This window comes from Drosophila sechellia, chromosome 3R (assembly GCF_004382195.2).
Source record: "Drosophila sechellia strain sech25 chromosome 3R, ASM438219v1, whole genome shotgun sequence".
NCBI classification, from domain to species: domain Eukaryota; kingdom Metazoa; phylum Arthropoda; class Insecta; order Diptera; family Drosophilidae; genus Drosophila; species Drosophila sechellia.
The window spans coordinates 18055490-18079016 of NC_045952.1; the positions used below are offsets into that span (position 1 = coordinate 18055490).

At 44.0% G+C, this 23527-nt stretch overlaps 3 protein-coding genes across 3 annotated transcripts; 2 read left to right on the forward strand and 1 right to left on the reverse strand.

The window, feature by feature from the left end:
* The first annotated feature begins 15605 nt into the window (after positions 1-15605).
* On the forward strand, positions 15606-17432 carry LOC6606949 (CDK5RAP1-like protein). Its single transcript, XM_002031707.2, has one exon. It carries the CDS (start codon positions 15664-15666, stop codon positions 17413-17415), a length of 1752 nt encoding a protein of 583 aa, XP_002031743.1. The 5' UTR covers positions 15606-15663; the 3' UTR covers positions 17416-17432.
* On the reverse strand, positions 17404-18323 carry LOC6606950 (exosome complex component RRP46). The gene is made up of 3 exons (XM_002031708.2): positions 18164-18323; positions 17861-18096; positions 17404-17798 (listed from the first exon to the last, which is right to left on the reverse strand). The coding sequence occupies exons 1-3, from the start codon at positions 18267-18269 to the stop codon at positions 17451-17453; spliced, it is 690 nt and encodes a 229-aa protein (XP_002031744.2). The 5' UTR covers positions 18270-18323; the 3' UTR covers positions 17404-17450.
* Positions 18324-18581: 258 nt separating this feature from the next.
* LOC6606951 (cytoplasmic aconitate hydratase) lies at positions 18582-22996 on the forward strand. The gene is made up of 11 exons (XM_002031709.2): positions 18582-18600; positions 18717-18818; positions 18915-19007; positions 19815-19984; positions 20046-20261; positions 20324-20834; positions 20897-20997; positions 21057-21173; positions 21243-21897; positions 21955-22673; positions 22738-22996. Exons 1-11 carry the CDS (start codon positions 18582-18584, stop codon positions 22846-22848), a joined length of 2814 nt encoding a protein of 937 aa, XP_002031745.2. The 3' UTR covers positions 22849-22996.
* Positions 22997-23527: the final 531 nt, after the last annotated feature.

A 23527-nucleotide genomic window follows, 5' to 3' on the forward strand; every position in this document is an offset into this window, starting at 1 on the left:
GAACGACCCACCTAGCAGATAAGATTACCTAACCCTCGGTTACGGATTTCATTCGGCTTCGGATTCAACCCCTCGTCCTGCCGCAAGGACGCCCCGCTGGCAGTGCCAATGAAAAATGAGTTAATTAAAGGCACGTTCTGAATGCCAAGGCGATCAAATTCATTTGGCAAACTTTTCCCCTCAGATGAGACGATACTGTAAAATGCTAAACATTCCGATTCCTTGTTGTTGCCACCGCCGCTGTCCAAGGCGCTTATTAAATCAAGTTAATAACTTTTAGAGCCGCAATAAAAGTGTCAAAGATTATAGCATAGTTATAAGCGCTGGAATGGGGCGCATTCGGGGGCACAGGCGAAAGCAATTAAATTCGGTTTAATTACGACGCATTTTTGTTTCGGCCAGGATGCGAAAGGATCCGAGAGGATGAGAGGAGGCGAAGGCCCAGGATGTTTGTTAATTTCAACGCCTCATGCGGCTCGGCCGACTATGATAAAATGGCAGACAAACGCGCAGAGCCGGAAAATTTTTGTGACCAATGTCGTCGTCGTTGCTGCGTCGTCCTGCATGTCCTTCTGTCCCCGGTCGAGTCCACGTTCTCGTCCTCGTCAACACACACATCCTTCGCCCGTTATGCATGCGCAGCATTTGCTGGCGGAGATTGGCAGCGGGTGCACTTGAAAAAAGATTGATCCAGCCACAGCACTGTTAAAAAAAGATAATTTTACATACCAAGGATTTGACGAACTTAACATACAATTATTTAGCAGTATGATGACATACCAATAGTGAAAACCAATACTCCACATTTACAGCTTTTATTAGGTGTAAGGATTCGCTTCTTTTCTTTCAGTGGCTAAAAAGAGGAGCGGTTCGGTCATGTTTATCTGCACGCAGACAGATACGCCGCCTGTCTAGGATGAGCAAAAGGATGCAAGGAGCAGCAGTGCCAGCAGCAGCAGGAGAAGAAGCAGGAGGATCAGGAGCTGGAGCTGGAGATGGAACAGTGTGTGCAAATGTTGTGCGAGCCATTAATCACACGATTTCATGAATACATCAGCCAGTGAGGCGCAGAGTCGGCCAGACGATGTTACCAAGCCTAGGACAAGTACTCACACACACACACACACCCAGAGACACACGCACTCAGTCACACACACATGGACAAGCCAACATAAACGCAACAAAACGAAATGGCTCAAAAATCTTATTTTCAGCTCATGTTGTGCTCGTTTGTTATTTTTTGCTCCCATCGAACCGACTGGCTGGGGAAAACTGAGGGGGCAAACTGGTTGCTTTTCCCGTTGGGCTGCTGGATTTTTGGGAGGCTGAAAAGTAGTCGCACATGCGGCCAGTGCAAAGTAGAAATGCAAAGCATTTGGGGCTGTCCAAAAGGGTTAAGGCGGGTTCTCGAGCCTCCAGTTGCATTAATGACATCGGACGAAAGGGGTCGGAGAGTTGAGGAAGTTGGGACCATGGACCAGAATCCGAATCAGCCGCACTGATGGCATGTGCAAGTCGAAGTCTGAGTCAGTCACTCAAACTGGCTGCGGCTGTGACTGTCAGTGGATCCGTCTGGTTTGGTCAGGGATGTTTCTGCAACTCCTTCATTCCAAAAATGCCACTCCTTTATCCAATACTTTTGCCAGCTTTGAAACTGGTCAGCATTTGGTTGTCAAAAGCAAGCCATTAAGCCCTTGACTCGACGACGCTCATAATGAATGAAGGGATTTAAATTGGGATAAATGGTATTCAAAGATTATTAGTGCCTTAAGCCATCACATGGAGCAATCATGTTCTAGATAGTTTAGCTATCATAAAAATATATGGCAATTAATTATAATTCTATGACTTACGCATCTTTGTCTTGATTTCTGCAAATCGAAATTTCCTAAAGCGCCCAAAAATGAAACTAATTAACCACGCTGGGTTTTTCAAAGTTTGCTTTTCTCTGTTTTGGCTGTCACCTTCCGCGCAGCAAGTTATGCCAATTTGGCAGCTCATTTGCGAAACGAAAAATCCCTTTACACACTCGTGCTGATAAACATGCCAACTTGGAACTTTTAAATACAACAGAAAGCGGCAGGAGGCAACAATCCTTTCGCTTTGGAGTCAACACACTCGCACTCACGCACACACACACACACCGAGGCACACTCATTTCCGCTGGAGACAAAGTTTTCTTTGGCGGCTTTAAAATAAAGTTTTTTATATTTTTAATTAGATGCACATGAGGTTTTACTTAGCCAAACTTTTGACATCCTGCCCACACAAACACAAGCACACACACACACACAGGAAAAGGGGCGCTCACACACGGTTATGGCATCTTTAATGCCCGGTCATATTCAACGAGCTTTTGCACTTTGCATGCGCCACTTCCGCCTGCCTCGCCCACTTTGCCACCCGCCTTTCCAGCCCCACCGTGGGCTGCAGGCTGCAACTTCCGTGCTCGTTGCGCCAAAAACTTTTCCAGCTCGAAACAACAAAAGTGGGAACAACACAAAAAGCGTAGCTGGAATTTTTACAGACTTATACATCCTGACACATTCCATGCTCCGAACTTTAGTTGCAGTTTTTCCTGCCCAGAATTTCTGCTTCTTTGTTTTTTATTTTGTTTTTCATAATTTGGCATATCAAGAAAACTTTTCACCCAAAAGAGGAAAACAATCTAAAGCTGAAATTACTTGAAATCGGCTTAGGGAAAGGTGCGCCCAGTTAGCGGGAAAGCTGAGAACCGAACTTTCCTTTTTGGCCACATTGCAGGTAAATGTCAAAATTGATGCCACTCAAAATGCGCAAAACTTTTCGCCGGCTGCAAATTTAGTTGCTTTCGCTCCTCATCTGCTGTTGTTGCTTTTTAGCTGCTAATTTTTCGCATTTCCCCCAAATGTCCGAGCCAACAATATCAGACAAAGTTTCGCATTGTTCCATACTTTACCACCATATATACTCGTAGTTCTCGCTGGCGAAACCTTGGCAACGGATGCCTCGCAAGCCTTCGCACAATTAGCCGGGCCAAAACAGAGCGGTTTCGTAGGAAAAGCGGGGAAAAGTCGGGGGAAATTGAAGAGAGAGTAAAGCGCAGGCACAGTTGGCAACTTGGCTTTGGGCCTGGGCTTAGCCTAATTATAAAAATGAGACGTCAGCGTCACAATTTCGGGGGCTGGCACTGAAGGCTAGAAAAGTGGGGGAGGGGGGAGGAAGGGAGGAAACGTAAGGAAAAGCGACGAAAATCGGGGAAAAGGGTTCGGTTAGCAGCCGCATGGAGAAATTTTAAATTGAATCAACTTGAGTGCTCATAAATTTTTCTAGGGATTGCGGTAAGGATTTTGCATTGCGTCACTTGCAGTCCTCTTTTTGCGGCTCGGTGGGTGGGCTCAGGTGGGAGTGGGTCCAAGGACTCGGAATTCAGGACTCCGGACTCAGTATTCAGGATCCAGGACTCGGGCTCAGAAGCAGACTGATACTGATGCTGACATTGCGGCAACTTTCGGTTACAGATACATTGCGGAAAACATCAAACCACAGGCCACATTTGTAAGGACTAGTAAATAGTAAATGTATCTGAATTATGCGTGTATATATGCAGCACATCTTTTAGGTAGTAGTTTTTTAACAATACTAACTTACTTAGAATGCCATAAAGTTGCGGCTAGCTTTTTATTATATGTAACTAGTAATTCTCTGAGTGTAGCTATAGTTGCACTTAGATTGCCAGCGAAGAATCCTTATAAAATATCTTGAACTTTACAAGCCTGCTAATCGCAAGTTTCGCCGGAATATTTCCGAGAAACCCAATTAAGTTGTCTGTCAATCAGGCAGTTTCATTGCCGCTGCCAGGTTTTCGCACAAATTAATTACGTTCTTCGTTTTTAAGATTTGCCACACTAACTGAAGAATCTTAAAAACGAATCCCCGAGCTCTTGCAGCAATTTAAGGCAATCAAAAAGGGCAGAATGGCAACAAAGCAAACGTTGACAACACACCCACTTACTGCATATAGAATCCTCGCAGCGTGTCGCGGGGTAATTTAAATTTTAATTTTGATCTTAATCTCTTAATGCGAAATAAAATGCCGCACACTGGTGCCCCACGAGCCGCAGTCGAGCACGAACCGCATTCCTTGTCCGGGTATCTTTGCTGGTCTGGATGTGGGTGTCCGGGCGGCAACCCGGCATCATCACCACATCCTACCCAGCCCAGATATACGTATATATATGTATATATATGTATAAGTACATTCTTATCTAGACAGTCACAGTTGGCTTCTAATTTACATTTCCTCGCTCGCTCGCTCGTTCGCTGGGCTTCATTCTTTCTCCTGAATTTCCCAGTGCCTTTGTCGCCTCGGTTTTCCTTAAAAATTGTTATTTATGGCTTTCGGTCGGCAAATAACTTCATCAAATTAGAATCTACAGAGGCAGTTGTCTTATATGCAAAAGGTACAGGCAAAAGAAAGTACTTTAAATATATACATAATATATAAAAGCTGTTTTGTAATTATAATTAGACTACAGGTAGAAAAGAAAACCAAACATTAATATCTAAATTTATCCTTCGCAGGATATTTTGGTCGTACTTACATTAGGCAGTATAATACATTCATTTTATAAAAAGGCCCACAAACACTTTGCTTATTGGTTTTACCAAGCCTATATCTACCCAAACTTCAGCCCATGAAAAACCCACTTAATTGTGTGAAAAATATGCCCAGCGGCTGCAGACTTGATGTGAATATCTGTATTTTGAGGCATATTAATTTTAATTTTAATTTATTTTGTGCTTTATCCCTTATATATATATGTACATTTCATTAAAGCTAATGGTATAATTAGGTATTTACAGTGTTTAGCTAAGGCTTTCATCTGAAATATTTATTAATTATGTCTAGTTGACCTGTTTTTAGTTTTTTGTATAACAATATTTATTATTTATTAAGGAAAACAAGGGAGAAGAAAAACCTTAATTGACTTACAACTAACTTAAAAAACTAAGACTTGAAACAAAAGATTGTTAATATTGTATTTTTTGTTGAACTTTTTGTACACCTACTTTTATATGTAGGTACTTAGTGTTTGTGTAATAAGGTAAGTTCATTATTAATTTTAACAGCTTGTTTTGGCATATTTGAAGTTTTTTGATATGAGTTTGAGCACATCTACCCCAAACAGGTGACCCATACATTAATATTGGATTAAAAATTGTTTTAAAAATTATGATCTTATTGGATATTGATAATTTAGATTTACGATTTATTAGAGGGTACAGTGTGCAAATAATTTTATTAACTTTCATAATTGTGTTGTTGATGTGGTATTTAAATGTTAGTTTTTTATCAAAAATTATACCCAAATATCGAATGTTGTCAACCCATTGTATTGGAGAGTCTAGTATTCGCAACTGTCTATCAGGAAGATAACGAGGTTTCCTTCTTTTTGTAAAAAATATAGCATTCGTTTTATTAGGGTTAATTTTAATTTTCCATTTTTTGTAATATATGTCTAATTCATTTAAGTAACTCTGCATGGATTGATTTATCTCGCTGTACGAGAAACCAGCACTGTAGACAGCGGCGTCGTCAGCAAACAGTGAAAGTACACAGTTTGTAGCTTGTGGAATATCGTGTGTAAAAATATTAAACAATGTAGGTCCTAAGACAGAACCCTGTGGCACACCTGCATTTAAAATTCGTCTAGCAGATTGACTACTGTCCAAATTAACGCTAAAGTATCGATGTGTCAAAAAATTTTGAACTATTTTAATGAGGTATATGGGAGTTCCAATCATCTTTAGTTTGTGCAACAGTCCGTCATGCCATACAGTATCAAATGCAGCCTCAATATCAAGTGTAACCAGCCCTACAGATTGTTTGGATTGGATACTTTCTTTAATATAATTTCTTAGTTTTAAGGTCGGCAGTATGGTATTTTGACCATTTCTAAAACCATACTGTACCGTTGGTAGTGTGTTGTGTATGTCCAAAAATTTCACCAATCTCAATTTAATTAATTTTTCCAGAATCTTGGACAAACCGCTTAATAGGCTTATTGGTCGGTAGCTTTCAGGGTTATCAGGAGGTTTTCCTGGTTTGAGAATTGGAACTATTTTTGCTATCTTCCAATCCCGTGGGAAATAGCCTGCCTGAAGACAGTGATTGGCAATGTTAACAATATGATTAATGGCGCTTGTAGGAAGGTTTTTCAAGGATATATTAGGTATTCCATCAATTCCAGGAGATTTTCTAGTATGGAGAGCTTTTACAATTGAAAAAACCTCTGGATAAGTGACTCTACAAATTTCTGCGATGTTGTTTGGGGTTTCAGCTATAGATTGTAAAGATATTTTGACTTGGTCAATTGTATTTTGGTTTGAATATGAATGTGTCAGATTATGCTTCAGTTGAAAGACATCAGCAAGAATATTCGCTTTTTCTTTTCCAGAAGCGTATATTTCATCAGCTTTACTTAGACACGGAACAATTTGTTTTCTTTTTTTAATTGCTTTGGTTATATTCCAAAAGGGTTTGCTGCATTTATCCAGCTTTTGAAGTTTATTGTTCCATTTTGCATTATTATAAATGAAAAGCTCTTTTCGTATGATGTAATTTAAATGATCACATCTTGATTTTAATAATGGATGACGTGACCTAAACCATTGTCTTTGGATAATATTTCTTGTTTTAAATAATTCAGTTATATGTACAGGGAGTGTAAGCTTGGAGTGATGTATAGGTTTATGAGGGACTGCTTTAAGAAAGGCATAATTGATTACTCTAGTGAAAGAGCCGATTAAATTATCAATATCCAAAGTCGATATCTGTGAGCAGTTGACAACCACCTCTTCAACCATCAGCCTTTCATTTATAATTCTCTTAAAAAGCGCCCAATTTGCCCTTCCCAAAATCGGATATGTTTTTACATTGCGCATAAAATTTGTAGAGTATTTAATAACCACTGGTAGGTGATCAGAGGAAAGCTCTTGCATTACTGCTGGATTAGCCAGCTGGTTAGGGATATTAGTGAGGCATAGGTCCAATGTTGATGCTTTTATTTTGAGGCATATGCAACAATAGGAAAATGTGAAACCACATCAGCTATCCCCCGAATCCTGGCCACTCCAACTACGACTGTTGTCCTGCAGATCCAGACCTAAGCCGTAGCACTTAGCCGGCTGAAAATTAAACGGGAAACGTCATGCATTTTGCATTCGAATTTGTCCAGCAGCCAAATGGGCACATACTCATCCATGGGATCAAGTCCATTGGCCATTACCCCGACCATAATTGTATTAGATATCGGAGAGTTGGTCTGCGCACTGGAGTCTCGGTTCTCGAGTCTCGGCTATTATACAAATGGTCATATTTAATTCGTTATGCTGGCTATCGAAAAAAAATGGAAACCCTCATATGGAGATAGGCACATATGCGTACATCTCCACCTGCCCAGCGTGGATGGGCATTGGGCATTGTCATACTAAATCCCGTGTCTAATCTGTGGCAATAATGCCGCATATAAAAAGATAAAGTTTCGCAGTGGACAATGTAGGTAAGGTGACCATAAACTTGCATGATTTGTTTTATGGCCAACCGAGGACGTTATTATTGCTAAGAGGCACGCCCACCAGGGTCCAGCCACCATTTTCCCCTATTTTCCAACCATTTCAGGTAGCGAGTCCTTTGGGTATTGAAGATATCTGTACGAATTGCGCAATGGGGCAGTATTTGTGTGAGGTGGGGCAAGTCAATAAAGCATAATGTGAGCACGTTTTTAATTGGCGCCCGCTGAAAGCTGGAAAAACTGTGCAGTCGTGGCTCTCCTGCATCCTTCGTGCTGACCAGAAACCAATTAGCGCCACTTCCTACTCCACGTGTGCCACTATTGGTGCGGATGCCACGATGTGAGGGTGACTGACTGGCAGGGTCTAATTACGCTTCAATTGCGCCACTTGCATTTAGATCGCTAAATTATGGAAATTTTTTGCAAGGCGCATTTCTTACACTACGTGTGCCGATGCCGATGGCTATGAGCATGTGTTGGTGTCGATGCACTGAGAGAAAGGAGGTGTATTATATCTGTAATAATATGTTAGGTTTATGCCAACTTTATGTAGAATATGTTTTGCAATTGAGTTCATAAATCGACTTGTTTGGTATAAACTCATTTAATTTTCTCACATATTAGGTGTCTTACTATCTATTAAATAACGTATATGCATAATTCTACGTATTTATTATATACATTTTCTGTTGCTAGAATATGTGTTCGGTTGGCATTGTTTTCCGCAGTTTATTTGTATGCGTGTGCTCGAGTTTGGCGGGTAATTTTAATTTCAAATTGACAAAGCGCAATTAGGCAGCCGTCTGGGCCAGGCTTCTGCCCCTTCCCCCTTTCTCCGCTGCCTGCAGGACCAAAATACGAGACCAATCCCCGGCTAAGGACTCCTGGCCTTAATGTATTTTATTGACGTTGCGAGGTTATTGCATTGGGCATAAATTAATTTCACGACGCGTAAATTGAGCAGTTTTTGACACAGCACCCCACAAAGCCAATTATGTGGAGCTGTATTTCCCCCTATTTCGGTGGATTTTTTTTGTATTGTGTCCTGAGTCCTGAGCCTGGTGACAATTTCGGTGCTGCTTACCTAAGATTTTCCCTGTCGTAATTGTGTGGCACACTGCAAACCATTAATTCTCGTTAGCGTCCGAAAAGCAGAAACAACAAGCGGGAAAAGCAATAACATCGAGGGCGGGTGGGAAAATGGGTGAAGGGGGGTGGTCAGCAGCTTGTCAGCTTCTTGGCTTGGTTTTCATATTAATTTAGTTGATTTTTGTGTGAATTAATTAGGCAAAAGGTGAAAATGAAGATGAATGTTTTAATTAGGCCGGGGCAGGTGAATGTGCGCCTTGGGTGTGGATTGCGGAATGAAACGACGCGGATTTGAATGTCACACGATGGCAGCGCACCCAACCCACTGGCAGCACGGTCGGGCAACTCTTTAAGGACCTTTAAAAGGACAATCCCGAATCGGGCGCCTTGGCAAGGGACACCAGTGGAAAATCCCCGGAAAAGGCTTAAGCAATGTCTGACAAAACACCTGAGACATTCAATTATATCGCCACGTGCGCCACCAGAACTGCAAAAACTGGGAGCAGGAGCAGGAGACGGAGCTGGAGCTGGAGACTGGAGATGGAGACTGGAGATGGAGCTGGGAAAAGGACATGGAGGCCAGGATGCTGCTGCCGGAGAAACAGTCGGCGACAAGGAGTCCGCGCTTCGTTGGCTTATGGAATTGTCAACCGACTGCGCTAGCAAGTGGGGAACATTTTAAAAATATATATTTTTACAAAATGTATATAAAAGGGATGTTGCGAATAACATAGATGTGAAACCGGTAGAACAATGCCCTAGAAATACACAAACCAACATATTTAATATTTATTTTCTAATAGAATTTATTAAATTATCTAAGCTTATTAAAATGACCGAACTTCTAAATAAGTTCGGTATTAAATATGATAGGTACATGACTGACTATTTATACAAAATCAGATCAATACAAGTAAATGATATATTGTTTCAAAATTGAAATATTACTAGAGCACTAATAAGTCGTTTATTTATTTTTCGCTGGCGCCCGGAACACTAAGCTCGGTTAGAGCCATTTGGGAAAGAAAAACAATAATAATTTGCTTGGTGGTTTGCAAAAATTGTTAACAATGGCAGTCGCTTGAGACCGGGATTTCAGTTTAATAAGCGCCAGAAGAACCCAACCAGCTGGGTCTTCAGTTTTCAGCCTTTTTTCCCCCAACAAAAAGGGGAGTGGAGTGAATGTGAAGAGGTGGGTTAGGGGAGGTTGTCATAATATTTAGCATACTTCGGCCAAGGAATGTCGATGAACTGGAATTGAAATTGGTCCAACCAGTGATTCAACGCGACTCGTGATGGAATGCGGGCAGGCCAGAAATGTTTGCTATGATAAATATGGGCGAAACCAGAAGTGGAACACGCTTTATGACCTTTTAATCTGTTGTTAAGTTATGTTTTCCGGGCGGGGCACATTTCAACAGCTCCCATGGCTTGTCAATGTGGAGGGGGGGGTTAAGGTTTTCCAGGGAAGGCAGTTTGGGACACATTAGTAGAGCATCTGGGTGTAACTGAGCCAAGTTTATGTTGGGCAGCTTAAAGTCCTGGACCAACCAAGCCCCACATAATTCTACTCACCCAAGGGTCCGAGCGGGAAGTGTCCCCAAAAAGCTCATTCATACAACATTTAAACACCAACTCCCACACACACACACACTTACAAGCGTCAACCTTTGGCAGTCAGGGTAATCGCTTTCAACCACTTCAACGGCCATTTTGGGTTACGTTACGCTCCCTGTGCGTGTGTGTGCTTGTATGTGTGTGAATGGGATCCCCAAGACCCCAACCACACTAACACCCACCCATACACACACACACACACACACACACATACAGTGGCGGATACAAGGACAAACAAGCAGACATACCTTTATCGCTTCAAAGCACAGAAGCCGTGCTGAAGAGTGGAAGATTTATGGCGGATGTTGGAATTTAATGAAATTGCAAAACGAAAATGTAACAAACTCGACTCCGGAGTGAAAGGGATGCCACTCACACACGCACAAAATGGCGGCAAAGGACAAACAACAGCTGCTACTAGGATACCACACACACCTTGCACACTGGGATACAAAAGGTGTGCACTTCAAGTTGTAAATAACATTTTTAATATTAAAAATTAAAGAAAGCTGTATTCATTTTTAAGTACTTCTTCCTTGATGAACCACTATGTTTTAAATTAACATTCGGAAGTAAATATTCGTTACACAGATTTTTCAAATATTTTAAAAATTTTTGAAGAAAAACATATTATTTCTACATGTAGTACCCCTGCTTTCCCCACTTTTTCAACTGCTCCTTTTTGCCTCAACCCCATTTGCTTATTTTTACTGTTGCTTATACATTGAGAGTAAGATCTGAAGACTGACACGCCCACTTTTAACAAATTTCCAATTTTGGCCTTGCACACCCATTAGCTGAGTAACAGGTATCTGATAGTCGAGGACTTGCCTTCGTTTTGTTTAGATGCAACACTCGCCAGCTTGTACCCTCAATTTGAATATCCATCGTTTTGGGGCTGAGTCAGCTTTAAGTGTCCAATGCAGTCACATGTGTAAGCACCCAAAGCAGCCCCTAACCTCCATTACGCCCCATTCGTCCCCATTTGCCCCGCCCTCTTGCCGCACACACGCAGTGCATTAACACGCACTTGAAAAGTGCAATCTGGCCGCAATTGGAATGAATACCCGGCCGCGAAATGGCGGCGGGTGATAAAACACGTTTTAATATCAGCGGCCAACCTGCACGAAGCCATTGACAATGGACCTCGCTCGGGATCAGGACTATAGCCCCCCGAGCCCGCAGGCCCCCGTTCGTCCATCGTCCTGCAAATGTTGCACATAACGTTTTACAAACTTTCGGTTAACTGGGCTCGCAGGCACAAGGACACTGGCTGGTCGACGCTGCAGGCGCTGTTAAAATTCAATGAATTGAAATTGTAAAGCGCGTCGCGACGCCACAGGATATAGCCCAAACACACAGATAAACAGACAAATCAACAGACATACACATACACATATACATACATACATGCGGAGAAATTCGACTAATATATATTTAAGCCAAGATGCTAGGTATTTGTAAGCTAGTCTATTAACTTTAAAATATTGTATCATTAAACATAAGTTTAATATCCAGAATATTTAAAGCTTCATGAGATACTTTTCCTTACACTCAAGTATATTTTTAGCGAATAGGCAACTATTTTTTCGAGTGCAGGCGTGTGCAGTTCAAAGCCACGGTCATGACTGACTCCATGTCTGTGTCTGGCCGCGTGTCTGCATCTGTGTTTGTGTCTGCAACACCGGTAATTACCGCCACGTGACAATGAAAATTACCAGCAAACACCGCAGGCAGCCGAAGGACCCAGTACCCAGTATCCAGTATCGAGATCCTTAAAGCCATCGCTGGTCTGGCGGCGTAAATATTTAAGCGCAGCAGCATCAGAGGCATCAGTGCCATCAGGACGAGGGCCACATTGGGTGTCAAAAGCCATTGCTTTGGAAGATCTACGACCTGCGCCTAAATGACTCGACTCGGCCAAGTCGAGGACACTTTATGTAAGTCACACTGGCATGGCAAAGGGGGTGGGATGAAGAGCGTGGGGAGATGGCAGACCAGGTCCAGTGGAAGTTGAGAAAAGCGAAAATTTAGCTGCAAAATGCAAGGCAGGAATGCAAAGCTTAAGGTTACGAAAAAATCCTAAATAATTTTAAGTGCAATTATAAATATTTAAACCAAAATCATCATGTCAATTTTTATTAAAATTAAATTAAAGTAAATGTAAATGTAAGTGTAAAGTAAAGGTTTTTAAATTTATAAATGGTTTTCCAAAGCTTTTCATTTGGAATTTTGAGAAAGCAGAGCTTAATATAATTCTTTACTAAGCTTGCAAATATATTTGTGATCTGATATCTTATAGTCTGCAGTTTGTATCCCTGGCCTGCGGCACTTGCTGCAGCTGGTCCTCCGGCCACGCCCCTTTGTCCAATGGGCAGCTGGCCCATCAGCGTAGCTCGTAAATAAATCAATGAGCAGTTTGGTATTATATCCTGCGCCTCGGAGTCACTGCCAGCGCCAAAGAGGAGGAGATTGCCTTTTTGCCTTTTTCTGGGGCATAAATTTGTGCGACTTGGCCAGCACTCGGACTTGGAGTCGGAGCCTGGTGCTTGGAGTTTGGACCATGGAACTTGAAGGGCGGGGCCAGAAGGAGGACTCTCGTCACTGCTGACGTATGTTTAGCTTGAGTGGATTTTATTGTGACAGCGCCAGGATTTACTAGAGACAGCAACTGGAACTGGCAGTCAGTAATGAGAAAGCCAGGACATCGAGACCCCCCTTTTACTGTTTGCTCATTGGATTTTGTTTAGTTTATGCACTAGCCCGAAATTAATTTGCGAATTTTTCGCCAGCTTTGGCAAATTTACGGAGTGCAATTACACATTGCGTATACAAAAAGGAGTATTGAAACAAAAAACACACAAATTTTTAGGGTATTTAATAAAATTAATTAGATACCAATTAAGATCTCATCAACCATCTTGGAAGTATCCCTTGATTTCAGATTAAATCAATTTCAAAATAAGTTTAAGCCAACACAATTTATTGAGTGCACTACAGCGTTGCGTATACGACATGCATCCCCGGGGTATACGGGGAAATCAATGCTGAAATATGCAAATTTTTATTTCCGCGACAATTTCAATTTAACGACAGCCAAGACGACGACAACGAACCATTTTCTATTAACATTGGCTTGCCTTCCATTGTCTCTGCTGTTTTCCTTATTCTGTTGTCTCTGCGTGGGGAAAATTGCTCTCCGCAGAGCCGTTAACACCGCGCCCCCCTCTTGCAACGGAAAACGCGCCCCCAAGGGTTGACGCCCGGTGGGTGGGAAAATGGTTTTCCGAAAAATAGAAATCCGTAAGCAGTAAGTAAACTTTTCCGGCTGGAGCGGTGCCACGCATTGAGCCATTCAAAGGATCATTATGCGTGTGCCCGCGTTATGGGGCCTCAAAGTGTCGTTGGTGGGTTCGGTGGGTCTTCAGTGGGTCTTCCGCACCGAAGGGTGGGGATTGGACCTGGGGTTCCCTGTTGACGAAGGTTTTTTGGAGGCGAGGCTTATGGGGACTTAAAATCACATTCGACTTTGTATTAGCGTAAGGTTCGTGTGGAAGATCAAAAGTAAAGTTTAACTTTGTTGGTGATTTCTGATAAGAAAACAAGAGAGACTGCTATGGTCGAGTTTCTCAACTATCACATACCCCTTGCTCAGCTACTGGAAGTGCCAACAGAAATTTCAACACATTTCAGGCTTATCTATAATAAAACGCGTAAAAAATGGAAAATTAGGTAGATATATACAAATATGTGTATGTTTAATCTTTTAAATACGAGTTTATTTCTCAAGATATTACTTAAGCTATTTACTCCCATAAAGATCTTAATCCATACTTCTTGTGAAGCGACAAGAAGAGCGTGTTTCGCAGTCGAACTGTCGGATTAATTGCTACCACTAAATATGGAAGGCATTAGTACAATTGAATTATTTATTATTTATTGACAGCTGCCCGAGATGTACACAAGTCCTGACCAACTAGTGCTGAGCTTAAGCTGCTCGCCGTATGCACAAGCCAGTCGGAAGCCCACTCCGCACTTGCTACTCCCTTTCTGGGGCACACAACTCCATCCCCCGAAAAAACCGAGCCGTAAGATTTATAGCAGCCGACTAGAGGGAAAGCTCATGGGAAAATAACTTTAGCGGAAAAGTGCCGACAAAATACAAGAAAATGCTTAACCAACAGAACGCGGAAAGCATAAGGCCTTTCAGCCAGTAGCAGTCCACTTACAAGGATGAGAGTGCCAGGGAGCTCCGCCCGAGCTCCAAGTGGCTCCCTCCGGACTCGCCGTCTTCGAGCCGGAAACTTCATGAATTTAATTACCGAATTTTTTCGCTGTAATTACGAAATTCTTTTGGCCGAAAGTGGAATTTTCATTTCATTTTCATTAAAATATTTCTGCTTGTAAGTGTTTACAAAATATGTGTGCTAGGCTGCTCCCACTCCCGATTTTGAGGGTCGAAAATGGGCGACTTACTCACTTGAACTGAAGACTTGCAAAGGGTTATAAGTATTTTGTTTGGAACATTTAGATAGTTATATTACGCCTTTATAATATTATTTATATCGCAAAGTAATTTAAAGCGATGGAATTATCTTGTGAGCACTGCGACCGACGAATTTGACTATATTTATGGCCCACACTCGTTGGCAATGCAATTACTCAGTTATTGACCCACAAAAGCCGCAAATTGTAGGCACAGACATGGAATCGGAATCAGGAGCAGGCGAAGGCGTTGCAATTGTTGGCCGTGCAATTGCATTGTCTTCACCTGTGCATTATTAACCCGACCACGATAAGCTCATAATGAGGCCGAGCTAATTTCTTACGGCTGAGCCGACTTTGGCCAACCTGTCCTCAAATGTGCGGCTGGACCAACCCGTTTTAGTGTTTAACTACGGAAGGAAGCCAAGTGCATTCCCTACCTGGCATGAAGAGTCTTTAAGCCAGAATTAATTATGCTTTGTTTTGTGAGAATCGCAAAATGTTTAGCATAGCAAAAGAGATAGTTTTCAATGAGTGTATTGTCCAAAATCCACTTAAATTCCATTTTAAGGTAGAATATTTTCCATTTACATCGCAAACTAGTTTTTTACACGCTCAATAAACACAACATTTATTATTTTTAATAAATCAAAAGCGATATTAATCTATTTAAATTTAACGTATTTAGCTAAGACTAGCGGAATAATTTAGAACTAATATTATTCAAAAACAACAAGCGGCTTGCTTTTGAACTAGAAGATCCCGCTACCATCCAGTCGGTGACGACTGAAAATCATCCTCTCAGCTGTTTCAGCAAAACAACGCTTTACAGCCCTTAAAAAAATACCACCTGTAATACCACAATTAAAATACCACTTCTTTGAACAGAAACATAAAAATTACATAAATAACTGCCATGAAAAGAAGCTACCGGGCATTTGTTCGCCAAGTGCGGAATGCCTCCACCACTGCCTCGAAAGGAGCTACAACATCGGTTACCTCCAGCGCAGCGGGTCAACTAAAATCAGAGCCGGCAGCACGTGCAACATTTCTGGAGAGGATTCAACGCGGACCCGGCTTCCAAGACTTTTTTGCGGTCAAGCCTGCGTCAAGACTGAAAAATGATGAAGAGGAGCATGTGGACACCAGTGTGCCGTACCTGAACTCGATTGATTTCAATGGAAACGGAAGAAAGGTGCACTTTGAGGTCTACGGCTGCCAGATGAACACGAATGACACGGAGGTGGTGTTCAGTATCCTGAAGGAGAATGGTTATATGAGATGCCAGGAGCCCGAGGAAGCGGATGTCATCATGCTCGTCACGTGCGCGGTGCGCGATGGAGCGGAGCAGAGGATCTGGAACCGTTTGAAGCACCTGCGAGCCATGAAGAACAAGCGCAGTACGCGGAGGCATCCTCTCCAGCTGACACTGCTGGGTTGCATGGCGGAGCGACTCAAGGAGAAGCTGCTGGAGCAGGAGCAATGTGTGGATGTGATCGCTGGACCCGATAGCTACAAGGATTTGCCGCGACTACTGGCCATCTCCCGGCATTATGGCAACTCGGCCATCAATGTGCTCCTCTCGCTGGACGAAACATATGCGGATGTGATGCCCGTACGCTTGAACTCTGAATCCCCCACTGCTTTTGTGTCCATCATGCGCGGTTGTGACAACATGTGTACCTATTGTATAGTGCCCTTCACCCGTGGACGCGAACGCTCTCGCCCACTGGCATCCATTGTGGCTGAGGTCAAGGCTTTGGCGGAACAGGGCGTGAAGGAGGTCACTCTGCTGGGTCAGAATGTCAACTCGTACAGAGACAGAAGTGCGCAGGAGGAACAGGAGTCCCTGAAAGCCACCCCAGTGCCCGGTTTTAGCACTGTTTACAAGCCCAAAGCAGGTGGCACTCCCTTTGCAGCGTTGCTCAGATCCGTGGCTCAAGCTGTTCCAGAAATGCGCATCCGTTTCACCTCTCCGCATCCGAAGGATTTCTCCGACGAAGTTCTGGAGGTCATCAGAGATCACCCGAATGTGTGCAAGCAGCTTCACCTGCCAGCACAATCGGGCAATACCCAAGTTCTGGAAAGGATGCGACGTGGTTACAGCAGAGAGGCTTATCTGGAACTTGTGCAGCACATCAGGCAGTTTCTGCCCGACGTGGGGCTGTCCAGCGACTTTATCTGCGGCTTTTGCGGTGAAACGGAAGAGGAGTTCCAAGACACTGAATCTCTTATCCAACAAGTGCAGTACAACGTGGCCTACTTGTTCGCCTACAGCATGCGGGAAAAGACCACTGCCCATCGGCGCTACAAAGATGATGTGCCCATAAACGTGAAGAATGAGCGACTAAAGCGCATGGTCCAGGTTTTCCGAGATGGAGCTAAACAACTACACCGTAAAATGGAAGGCAAGGAGCAGCTCATACTTATAGAAGGGAAAAGCAAGAGGTCCGATTCGCACTGGTTCGGTCGGAATGATGCCAATATCAAGGTCATAGTTCCTTCTATAGAGGTGCCCATATCTGGAGATTCCACAGCAAGAAAATCGTTTGGAGTAGGTGACTTTTTGGCCGTCCGCATTGAGGAATCCAACTCCCAGGTGCTCAAGGGCACGCCCCTCGAGCTGAGCAACATAACCGACTTTTACAGCAGACAGTTAATACAATAAAATGAGCTTTAATCGTAGTTTCAGTTGTTTTAACATTACGTCTCATTCTTAGCCGTCGCCTCACTCCTGCCATGATACTTTGCAACCTGGCTGCGATAGAACTGAAAGATCTCGGCACTGGCAGCCCGGCATAGGCACTCAATGTCATTGAACTGGGCTATTTTGAAAGAGCCCTTAGTCCGGACCAACAGAAGGTTTCCTTCCACAGAATCAAAGGCGAATGTGAAACTGGCGCGCTGGTGTTGGGTTTCACTTTGGTCTGGATCAAGCACATACTCGCCCTGCTCGTTGATGATGGCGTGGACAGCCGCAAAGCTGTACTTCAAGGGCAGGCCTCCGATGAGCATGGCTAGGCAGGCGCAATTCACGGCACAGGCATCAATCTGATGGAATACATTAGGATAAGGATATTAGGATTACAGATGAAGGAGATTCCAAAACATACACTGCCACGATCCTCCAGCTCCTGGATCTGCACGGACATCTTTGAGCGCGGATGAGCCTCCGATAGGAGGGCCAGTTCCAGCACATCTCGAATTGCCGCCTCCCGAATCCGATCGATAACCTGCGGCAAGCCCGCTTTTGGTCGGTAGTTACACTCCAAGTAGCTGCCATCTATGCTCAGGTTTTGGGTCTTCACCTCGATGGGGCCGAGAACTGCGCCTATGAGACCTGTAGCACCTGAAATTGGGCAAGACCATGTTAGCCGGTTTTGGCCATGTACTGGAGTTGAAAACAGGGGCTATACCTTGGCTGTACATCACGGATCCGTCGCAACGCGACAACGGATTAAATTCGCAGTGCATCTGGCGAAGCGTATCCTTTTCCACGTCCATTTTCGCTGGTAAATTCATATTATATTTTCCTAATATTCAAAGAAAACAACGTGCGCGTGCTATCGCCTCATATTTTCGATAACGATTTCAGTTTTCCTTCGACATATCGATGACATAAGATATTGCGATTGCAATCGCGCTTTATCGATTACTGATAGGGTTGGCGGGTGGAGTTTTCATTTTAAAATTTAACCATATGGTATATAATTTTCAATTATTTTAGTCCATTTACTTCACTGATAATTACACAAACGTCAGGCTATTCGAAAGATGGTCTATTAAATAAATATCCGAATAGTTTTTACTGCATTTAATAAAAATTATAATAACATGCCAGTCGCAAAATACTGTAATCTAATTTCAGGGAGAGAAATTAAACCAAGTTTCCGTTTTATAAAATATAATGTATAAAATGCACTGTCGACCCGACCGGCGATATACGCAACCATCGCTGGCTATCGATAGACAGCGATGGCTGGCCAGCTCCAATCCGAACCGCTTCTCCAATCAGTTTCTTGCTTTGCTCGTCCGGAATAAGTTCAGTAAAGTGTTCCAATAAGATGTCAGGTGGGTTGCCAGTCCGGAGTTTTGCAGTTCCCTCGACTACCATATACCCTATCCGCCGAATCCTGTGACTTATATAACACCTTCGTATCGTCACAGGCGCCAATCCCTTCGCTCAGTTCGAGAAAACTTTCTCCCAGGCCGGCACAACATACAAGTACTTTGACCTCGCCTCCATCGACAGTAAATATGGTAAGTGGATGTGGCCTTTAGAAGGCTTTAAAAGTGGGCGTGTCTGTCTACGTGGTCGTCATAAACTGGGCTAAACATGCATATCCAAAATGGGATTAATTAAGCACCTGTTGAAGTTGGAGTTTGACCCCTGAATTGAAAAAGTAGCAAACGGTGAACACCTCAATTTGCAAGTCAGGCGATGTCAAGTGGAAGGTGCTCCCGGAGCATTAAGTGGATTTTTTATATTTTTCTATGGGCGGGCTTGACTAGCATCGAAAGCGAAAGTTATCACCGCCAGATTGCCTCATAATGGGGCTCGTCTAGCGGTGATAACGAATCGTGTGCCTCCGAAATTTGATTTCCATTTCCCAATTTAACGTGCTCACTTATCAGCGGATTAAAACTACACAGATCTGCTGTTTTGGGGTCGTGGTCCGATGGCTCCGAGATATCTCAAGGCCAGTGGAATGTTTTCACCGGAGCCGCGCGTGTCCAGAAATCATGGGTCTGAGGTGAGGGCTTCTTTTGTATTTCCTACCATATAGTGACGCCTGTGAATCGCATCAAGTGCTGGACAAACGTAATCATTGTGCCTGTGATAAGAAGTGACTGCTATCTGACTAGCACACTTCAAACTCCATTAGGTGGACGGTTTCTATGGTGTAATACATGGTGACAAAAAGGTTCTAATCGTGATTTTTACTTCAACAAATGCAGCTTAAAGTTATTTTAAAGATATATACGTTTAGTGGGGCAAATTGCATCCCTGTACATGTGATGAAATTCTAAACACTTTGATTAACACTTAACATATCCTATTCGTAGATCAACTGCCCTACTCTATCCGAGTGCTCTTGGAGTCGGCGGTTCGAAACTGCGACAACTTTCATATCCTAGAGAAGGACGTGCAGAGCATCCTGGGATGGTCGCCCGCCCTCAAGCAGGGATCCAACGATGTGGAGGTGTCCTTCAAGCCAGCCCGTGTCATACTGCAGGTAAGTTTCATACGGCAATCTACCAAAGTAATATTCAAATTATATAATATCTTGCTACTAGGACTTTACTGGAGTTCCTGCTGTGGTGGACTTTGCAGCTATGCGCGATGCTGTTTTGGATCTGGGCGGCGATCCCGAGAAGATCAATCCCATCTGCCCCGCCGACTTGGTCATCGATCACTCGGTCCAGGTGGACTTCGCCCGTGCCCCCGATGCTCTGGCCAAGAACCAGTCACTGGAGTTTGAGCGCAACAAGGAGCGATTCACCTTCCTAAAGGTAAGTTTTCCTTAGTTTATTATCCGCATAGTATTATTAATAATATTGTTTTTTCTACTTAGTGGGGAGCCAAGGCCTTCAACAACATGCTGATCGTGCCACCTGGCTCCGGAATTGTCCACCAGGTGAATCTGGAGTACTTGGCCCGCGTGGTGTTTGAGAATGACGCCACCGATGGCTCCAAGATTCTGTATCCCGACAGTGTGGTGGGCACTGATTCCCATACCACGATGATCAATGGATTGGGCGTACTTGGTTGGGGAGTGGGAGGCATCGAAGCGGAAGCTGTGATGTTGGGTCAATCGATTTCCATGTTGTTGCCCGAGGTGATTGGCTACAAGTTGGAGGGCAAACTGAGCCCACTGGTCACATCCACCGATCTGGTGCTGACCATCACCAAGCACCTGCGCCAGTTGGGTGTGGTGGGCAAGTTTGTGGAGTTCTACGGCCCGGGAGTGGCGGAACTCAGCATTGCTGACAGGGCCACCATCAGCAACATGTGTCCCGAATACGGAGCCACCGTGGGATACTTCCCCATCGATGAGAATACTCTTGGTTACATGAAGCAGACAAGTACGGAAAATCAAACTGTTTCATAAAACAATATTTTACTTATATCATAACAAACATTTTAGATCGCTCTGAAAAGAAGATCGACATCATTCGCCAGTATCTAAAGGCAACTCAGCAGCTGCGCAACTATGCTGATGCGGCCCAAGATCCTAAGTTTACTCAGGTTGACATTGCCTTACATATACCACAAAAAACTTAAGCTAACATACATCCCTTCTATAGAGCATCACCTTGGATCTGTCAACAGTGGTCACATCCGTTTCGGGACCCAAGCGTCCCCACGATCGCGTTTCTGTCTCCGACATGCCTGAGGATTTCAAGTCGTGCCTGTCCAGCCCAGTAAGTTTTTAATTAATTGAAATGCAAATAATTAAATCAATTAAACATTTTTTTTTATCTTTACCTCAGGTGGGTTTCAAGGGATTCGCCATTGCTCCGGAAGCTCAATCCGCATTTGGGGAGTTCCAGTGGGATGATGGCAAGACCTACAAACTGCATCATGGATCTGTTGTCATTGCGGCCATCACATCCTGCACGAACACATCGAATCCCTCGGTGATGCTGGGCGCCGGTCTGCTGGCCAAAAAGGCCGTTGAGAAGGGTCTGAACATCCTGCCCTACATCAAGACCTCGCTGTCGCCTGGATCCGGTGTGGTTACCTACTACCTGAAAGAGTCCGGAGTCATTCCCTACCTGGAGAAGTTGGGCTTCGATATTGTGGGCTATGGATGCATGACCTGCATTGGTAACTCCGGTCCCCTCGAGGAGAATGTGGTGAACACCATCGAGAAGAACGGCCTCGTGTGCGCTGGAGTTTTGTCCGGAAACCGAAACTTCGAGGGTCGCATCCATCCCAACACCAGGGCCAACTACCTGGCCAGTCCTCTGTTGGTGATTGCATATGCCATCGCAGGACGTGTGGACATCGACTTCGAGAAGGAACCTCTGGGAGTGGATGCCAATGGCAAGAATGTGTTCTTGCAGGACATCTGGCCAACGCGATCGGAGATCCAGGAGGTGGAAAACAAGCATGTGATCCCCTCCATGTTCCAGGAGGTTTACAGTGAGTACTTCGTGTGCCGTCTTTTGAGTTTAGCTCAAATGTAACTTCCATCTGCAGGCAAAATCGAGCTGGGCTCCCAGGACTGGCAGACTCTGCAGGTGTCCGAGGGCAAGCTCTTCTCCTGGAGTGCCGATTCCACCTACATTAAGCGACCACCCTTCTTCGAGGGCATGACCCGAGATCTTCCCAAGCTGCAGAGCATCCAGAAGGCACGTTGCCTGCTCTTCCTGGGCGATTCCGTGACCACGGATCACATCTCGCCGGCTGGATCCATTGCTAGGACCTCGCCTGCTGCCCGATTCTTGTCCGAGCGGAACATCACACCCCGTGACTTCAACTCGTACGGATCGCGTCGTGGCAACGATGCCATCATGTCGCGCGGTACCTTCGCCAACATTCGGTTGGTCAACAAACTGGTCGAGAAGACTGGACCCCGCACCGTGCACATTCCCAGCCAGGAGGAGCTGGACATCTTCGATGCTGCCGAGCGGTACCGCGAGGAGGGTACTCCTCTGGTCCTCGTTGTGGGCAAGGACTACGGCAGCGGAAGCTCTCGGGATTGGGCCGCCAAGGGTCCCTTCTTGCTGGGCGTGAAGGCAGTGATCGCGGAGTCCTACGAGCGCATCCATCGTTCCAACCTAGTGGGCATGGGCATCATTCCGCTGCAATTCCTGCCGGGAGAGAGTGCCGAGACTTTGAACCTGACTGGCCGGGAGGTGTACAACATCGCCCTGCCAGAGAGCGGTTTGAAGCCGGGCCAGAAGATCCAGGTGGAGGTAAGCTTAGTGGAGCTCAGGCATTACTGATTCATGTTATATTAATGAACTGTCTTTTTTTAAGGCTGATGGCACCGTCTTTGAGACTATTCTGCGCTTCGACACCGAGGTGGACATCACCTACTACAAGAATGGTGGAATCCTCAACTACATGATTCGCAAGATGCTCTCTTAAGCAACCCATCTTATTTTGTTTTTATATGTATATTCCACATGCATTTCTACACTGTAAATTGTAGTCCCCTAAGTTTTAATTTGTGGTGGTGCTTCCCCAACCTGGTCAAACCAATAAAGTAAGCCCTTATTCTTGGTATCCAATTAAATTGGGTGTATGTTTTTCTGGGAACTGAAGTATTGCTTTCAATGAAAATATTCAACCTTTTTCGTTTTATGACAAAAGAATTTAATTTAAAATATATTTATCCACCAACCTACTTTATTTTACATTCGTACTTACTTTTCTGATAAAGCTTAAAAATTGATCGAAGAAATTCAAATGTTTTATGAACAGATTTTTTGAGATATAGGTAGGATTTAAGGTTCCCTGTTGAATAAATTTCGCTCTCATGAGATAAACAAAGCCCAGTGATGCTTGAAGTGTGACAAAACTGAACTGTGTGTATCCCATAAACTGAAACCGAAGGACCTTTTCATACAGGATTCACGCAAGGCACTCGGATAGTCGCATTCGGATCTAGGCTGCTTACAAAAGAGCTATCTAAAAGAAACAGCAACTGTGATATGTGAAAAAATCATGGGTAAAATCACGGCTACTATTTCCTTAGATAACTCGATATAAATTCAGGACGCGATCGAAGTTCCGAGGCAATTGTGGTCAACAATTATGTATGATT